This window comes from Nicotiana attenuata, unplaced genomic scaffold (assembly GCF_001879085.1).
Source record: "Nicotiana attenuata strain UT unplaced genomic scaffold, NIATTr2, whole genome shotgun sequence".
Classification (NCBI taxonomy): domain Eukaryota; kingdom Viridiplantae; phylum Streptophyta; class Magnoliopsida; order Solanales; family Solanaceae; genus Nicotiana; species Nicotiana attenuata.
The window spans coordinates 4,562-11,326 of record NW_017675296.1 but is presented as its reverse complement, the minus strand read 5'-3'; the positions used below and the strand labels follow the sequence as shown (position 1 = coordinate 11,326).

General features: G+C 37.2%; 1 protein-coding gene across 1 annotated transcript; it reads left to right on the top strand.

The window, feature by feature from the left end:
* The first annotated feature begins 3,522 nt into the window (after window positions 1–3,522).
* On the top strand, window positions 3,523–6,090 carry LOC109219920 (dihydroflavonol 4-reductase-like). The gene is made up of 3 exons (XM_019384390.1): window positions 3,523–3,752; window positions 3,862–3,975; window positions 5,792–6,090. The coding sequence occupies exons 1-3, from the start codon at window positions 3,590–3,592 to the stop codon at window positions 5,800–5,802; spliced, it is 288 nt and encodes a 95-aa protein (XP_019239935.1). The 5' UTR covers window positions 3,523–3,589; the 3' UTR covers window positions 5,803–6,090.
* Window positions 6,091–6,765: the final 675 nt, after the last annotated feature.

Genomic DNA, 6,765 nt, shown 5'->3' with positions numbered 1-6,765 from the left:
AGCGGGTAGTTAGAATTTTTTGTGAATGGATTTTCCTAAAATCCTAACCCCTTTATATAGGAAATGGCTAGCCCGAGGGGCTGAAATTTTTGATGTATAGCGCTCTTTGAATGTGCGCTATACACATTTGAATTATTGTTATGTCAGTTAACTTATTGGTGGGCCCATAAACATGTATATCGTTTTAATTTCAGGCGCTATATATGTATAACATTTTAATTCCAAACGCTATACCTGGCAGTCAAGTCGTCAGAGTATATCACACAAATTTCCGGCGCCAAAAGGTATATCGTAATTATTCAGGCTCCGCGGCCGCGCTACTCTTTTACGCGGTCCGCGGAGCAGAGATTCAGAGAGCCAAAATTTGACCACTTCCAAGCAAAGCGGGCCGCGTTCATTTCTGCACGGCCGCGCCAACTTCCACCGCGGCCGCGCTACATTTCCACGCGGTCCGCGGTCCTCAACTTCAGAGAAGCAGAAACCAAGAGTTCAAGAGCCAGTGCGGCCGCGGTCATGTTTGCGCGGTCCGCGCTGACCCCGCAGGGGTATTTTTGTCCAGTTTTTTCAGCTCAGTATAAATAGGACCTTTTTCCATTTTAGGTCAAGTTTTATTTTCTGAAGCAGCTGAGCTCGTGAGACCGAATAGTTTAGCCATTTTTGGCACTTTTGCTCTTCAATATTGTATTTTCTTCCTAGCAATTAATTAATATGTTTACTTCTTCATCTATTTCTTTAATTTTTGCATCTAGCATGAGTAGCTAAACTCACTAGCTAGGGTTGTGGCTCAACCCTAGTGTGGGTAATTGATGGGTGTTGCCATCTAAGGTTAGATTGATATTGGGTGTTTGTTATTTGGGTTAATTTTAGGTTTTAATTAAGGATTGGTGGTTCTAAACACTGATTCTAGCTTGGTGGGTTTAACTCTTCTTGAGAAAGAGAGTCTATGACCCCAAAATTGACCCAACAAGGAATTGGGATGGACCCATGAGAAATGGTAGTCACAATTAACGGGTTAAATCTCGAGAGAGTAATCACCCTACTTGAACCCTAGTGGCTTGGTCTAATTGGCCTATCCAATTGGTCTCGAGAGAGTCAATTGGGCAAAATCACTCTCTCTACCGAGAGGTGTGAGAGTGGGTACAATTGTGCAACGGTTATAGCATAAACCCCAAATATGTCAATCTTTCCTTAGTAGCATCTACCCGTTAATTAGCCACCTAGGCAATGCCACGACCCTAGTGCCTCTCTTTATATTAAATACAACTTAGCAATATTTACGTAGCATAATTTAGTTCTAAACATTAGTCTTATAATAGTAGATATAAAAATCAAAGAAAAACCAATGATGTTTGAAGTGATATTAGAAGCACAACCGCAATTCTAGACTAGACAGATACTACAACTCCACTACTAGCTCCCTGTGGAAATTCGATCCCGAACCACTATTCGGGTAAAAGCTATTGCGACCCGCTCTTCCTATCTTAGTGTAGTGTCGAGTCGGCAGCGATCACCCACTGCAGCAAAGTCTTCACTGGTCCAGCAGTAATACTCTTGACTTGTCTCCCCCAGGATACAACAATCCGATCACATCGTATGACTTGAACAAACTCTGGACAAGTTGTTGAGTCCAAAGCTCCACCAAGATGAACACCTTCCTTCAACAAAAGTAAAAACTCTCTTCTTCTTTTTCACAACTTTAACCTCACTTTATTGAAATACGCTCAATTATTTTTCACATACCACATTATGGAAGAAAGACTCATATTTATAGGTGTAGAAATTCTTCCTTGAATCAAATTAGAAGAAAGTGGGGTAGTAAGTTATGAAATCATGGAGAACATGGGATAATGGATAAATTCATGTGTAATTAGTGGTAGAACATGGGGAGAAGAGTTACAAAAGAGTTATAGTCATTTTCTCATCATGGAGTAGTGGGAGTTATGACATATTTTATTTTAATAATAAAATGCTAAAACACTAACATTCCCCCACTCATTTTTATATTAAAATAAGAGAATTTACCAGTTAAAGGGAGACTATTATGCATAATGAAGGTGTGCTCTGCATTGAACCTCCACTTATTAGCAAAACAACGATCTTTACTCCAGAGTCAGTAGTGGTCTCAGACTTGAACTAGGGCTGCTTTAGGGAAATAAATTATCACTGCTTACACATAATAATCAAGGTGTTGACATGAGCTTTATTAGCCAGCACATTACAGCCTTGTGCTATCCCGGTTTTCATGAGTGTTTTTGATAACAAGCCTAATTCTCATAGGAAGCGGCCTACTTCCACACTCACATAGGTGAAATCTATCAAGGGTGCTCCTGTAATTAACTCTAACACCCCACTCATACGAGCTACATATTTTCATTAAAAGTTAATAAAACTCAACCTCACAAATCATGACAGGATAAATGCACTCGCACGATAGAGATGGAACAATAAAAAATAGTGCAATTCAAATCAAGTCATCATATGATTCGTTCTTCGCATTGAACCTGGTTATAGAATCTCTAGTCCCTAGGTTGGGTTTCCTCATATATGACTTATGAGCTTGTGGGCTTTAATCCCATCCCCATCGATGTGCTCCAGACCCTTTCTCTTGCTAAGGCCTTAGTCGGTGGATCTACAAGATTATCACAAGATTTAACATAATAACCTTTAATGGTACCACTTGTCAAATATGATCTCATAGTACTGTGTTTTCTCCTTATAGGTCTGGATTTACCATTGTAATAACGGTTTTGTACTCTACCAATTGTAGCGGTGCTATCACAATGAAGTCAAATAGGAGGAATTAGTTTGTCAAAATAAGGAATTTGAAATAATAAATCTCTCAACCAATTCGCTTCCTCACTAGCTGAAGCTAAAGTAATTAGCTCAGCCTCCATGGTAATTACTGCTCAAAAGTGCTTTTCAAATTAATTAGCCAAACACAAACTGATTCTCATCAAAAATACTTTTAAAAGTACTTTTGAGAAAAACATTTCTCAAAATAAGCTGATTTTAGAAGTTTGCCAAATAGGCTATACGTCTCATTTGCGAAATTCAGGAATTCATTTACGTGGGGGGAAACTTTGTCGTGTTCTATTTTAACAGATCTGTTCCTTACCGAATTAGTCTCCCTCTTTTTTTAAAAAAAAAAAAAAAAAAAGAAAAGAACTATGGTGGAGGTTAGGCGTAGACCCCAACAGATAATTAACTAGCCTTAATTTTAACGGTTCATATATAACAGACCAACTCAGCGAGCATTAACTTTTATATAGTGACTTTTGTTTACATTATCAAGATTTATTTAAATCCTCAATTATTGGTACTTAACATAAATAATTATTTAATTACTAACAGCCAGATGTCCTTCGACAATATTTTAACTTGCACTGTAAATTTTATATTAAAACAGCCAATGCAAGAAAACTAAAAACCTATGGCATAAAGCATGTGGCACTTTCTCGTGTTTAATTTGACTTTGTTGTTTCTGTAATAACACTACGTATTGGATAAATCTAGATCAAACAATATGACAGAAAGCACATGGCTCTATTTAATAATTTAGATTTCCCATATGAATAGAATATAAATAGAAATGTCTGAGGAAGAGATAAAGCAAATAAAAGGTCCAGCAAAAATGGAGAAGAAAAGCAACTGTAAGGTCTGTGTTACAGGAGGTGCAGGTTACATAGGTTCTTCTCTTGTAAACAAACTTTTGGACAGAGGCTACACTGTCCACGCTACCCTCAGGAACTTAGGCATGTTTCTTTATTAGTTTCTTTTACTCCTCGAATTTTTCAAAGATACTCGTGTCGGATCTTCAAAAAATACATAACTTTTGGAGAATCCGACTTTACTCATGTGCAGAGGATGAATCAAAGGTGGGGCTGTTGAAGAGCTTTCATGGTGCAGATGAAAGACTCAAATTATTTCAAGCTGATGTTTACAAACCAGAAGAGTTTGAGCTGGCAATTCAAGGCTGTGAGTTTGTTTTCCATGTTGCTACCCCTTTGTTGCATTCGGAAGGATTTCAGTTATGATTTTTTGTCCTCACTCCCTCTTTCCACCAATGTTACTCATCCATCCCTCTTATCCCATTCTTAATAGGAGTAGTAAACTTGGTATGGTAACTCAAAAAAGTTTTACGCTTAGGGTGTGTTTGGTACGAAGGAAAATATTTTTCGAAAAATGTCTTTTAATTTTTCTATGTTTAGTTAGTATAAATGTTTTGGAAAATATTTTCCTTATGAACTTATTATATTTTCCTCCAATTGGAGGAAACGTTTTCCTTATTAAGAGAAGGGAAAACATTTTCTAAAACTCCTTCTCAACCATCCCCACCCTCACCGACCCACCCTGCCCCCTTTCTCCAAAAAAGGGGTTTTTTTTTTCTCTTCAAGTTTCAATTTTTCCGTTACCGCTCACCCTACTATCCCTCCAACCCACCCCACCCCCACCTCCCACTCCCACTCCCCTCCCGCAAAAAAATTATTTTTTTTACCTTTTTTTTTTTGCAATTCAAATTTCTATTTTTTGGTTTTTCTGCACCACCCACCTCCTCACCTTCCCCCCACCCTGCACAAAAAAAATAAAACTTTTTACTTTTGTTTTTTGTAATTTTAAATTTCTGTTCTTTTCGTTTTTCTGCCCCCCTCCCCCAAAAAAATATTTTACAAATATATTTTTCAGTTTTAGTTTTTATTTATCGGTTTAAAGGTTCATTTACAAGTTCCAAAGTTATGAGTTCGGAGGTTTATGTGATTGGAAGTTTACGGGTTTAGAAATTATCAAGTTTACGGGTTCGAAATTCCGCGGTTTCGAAAGTTTAGCGGTTCGAAAGTTTATGAAATTTGTGGGTTCGGAAGGTGGTTGGTTTGAAAGTTTATGGCTTCATGTTTATTATATCTAAATTATTTATGAATACTCTTGAGAAGTCATTTTCCTTAATTTGCGTACCAAACATCGAAAAATGAATAAGATTACTACTTGTTTTCCAAGAAAATATTTTCTTAGAAAATATTTTTCACGAAAAACATTTCCGTTACACCAAACACACCCTTATAGTAAGAAAAGTAGCATACACTATTCAAATATACTACTCCCTCCGTTTCATATTAAATGAGCTACTTTCCTTTTTAGTCTGTTCCAAAATAAGTGACACATTTCTAAATTTGGAAATAATTCAACTTTAAACTCTTCATTTTACCCTTTTTGCCCTTAATGAGAAGCTTTTATAGCCACACAAATGGCATGGCCCCACAACCTTTTACCCCTTCTTCTTTTAAGACCACAAGATTCAAAAGTCTTCTTCTTTTTTCTTAAACTCTGTATCGAGTCAAACTAGCTCAAACAATATGAAACGGAGGGAGTAATAACTTAAATCTATTGTGATTTGGTGGGGATGTAGTTTCCTCAGCACCATGCATGAGTTCAATGGACTCACCTGAACCGATATTTTCGTCATGCAACGACGTTACGTAGACGTATATATAAGAAATTATAAAATTTTAATTACTTAATATATTATATTTTGAATAAGTAAATTTTAAATTAAAAATTCTAAAAGTCGAACTCATTAAATTTAGATGTCCAATCGGGTAACTTGCCCCTATTATTATAGGTTGTATATGCACAAGGAAAACTACCTTTTGCTCTAGTGACTACTAGGATTTGTTTAGGACTACAAGAAATTTCCAAAAGAAGCAAAAGAACCAATATTATAGAATTTTTTTCTATTTCATCTCTCTCTTTTTTTAATAACTAATTTTGATTTTTGTTTTGGGGTCATGTGAAACAGTACAAAAATAGAACTGAGGCTACAATTGCTGCAGTGAAGAAAATTGGAATGACTTGCCTTAAATCTGGGACAGTAAAGAAGCTTATATATACTGCATCTGTGGTTGCTGCTTCTCCATTGAAGGATGATGGGACTAATTTCAAGGATTTGATGGATGAAACGTGTTGGACACCTCTCAATTTCTCAAATCCTTATGCCGATCAGGGGCTTAAGGTGAGCCTAATGTATTTATTTACCTTCCTATATGCTGCATTAAAGCTCTTATGTAGTTTAACCACTCTTAGTAAGACCGAGCTTCTCTCCGGCCAAAAGTACTTTTTTGTTAAAAAAAAAGTATTTTTCTTTTTCAAAATTGAAGTGTTTGGCCGAGCTTTTAAAAGAAAAAAAATGTTTTCAAAAAGAAGCAGAAATAACTTTGGAGAAGCAGAAAAAAGTAGCCCAAATGTACTTTTTTGAAAAACACTTGTATTGGGTGATACCCTTTTTGCTTGAGCCCGACCGGGTTGGGACCGGTCCGGGGCAAGTCGGGGCCATCGAACCCGACCTGGATGCAAGGTAGAACGACGGCCACGTCAACAACCGAGGTCGAGTCATTTCGAGACCGTTGCAGAGCTCGATATGAGTCACCACCGGATGGAGAAACACACAAGGTCGGAAGCCGGACTCGTAACGGATAACCAAGCGTCGCCGGATATCTCGCCCAAACGTGATTTTCTCAACCACTTCAGGCCATTAAGGCGTAATTACAGGGATCCACGATGTAATTAATTTACCTACCTTATTTTTACCCTTAATCAGAATGTATAAAAGGGGAGAAGACCCCATAAAGAGGGGATCGGAAACCATTACACTACAGTACCATCTCTCTCAATTCTTGTACGCTATCAAGCACAATTGTTCTAAGCAATATTATATTCTGCGATTATTTACTTTAGCAGCAATTGCTGAGTCTTTATCTTTTATTTTCCTCAATC

What these genes read in the sequence shown, in the direction of transcription:
- LOC109219920 (XM_019384390.1), top strand. Translation starts at nt 3,590, where the DNA reads ATGTCTGAGGAAGAGATAAAGCAAATAAAAGGTCCAGCAAAAATGGAG. An exon ending in CGCTACCCTCAGGAACTTAG is followed by an intron (nt 3,753 to 3,861) that starts GCATGTTTCTTT and finishes ACTCATGTGCAG; the next exon opens with AGGATGAATCAAAGGTGGGG.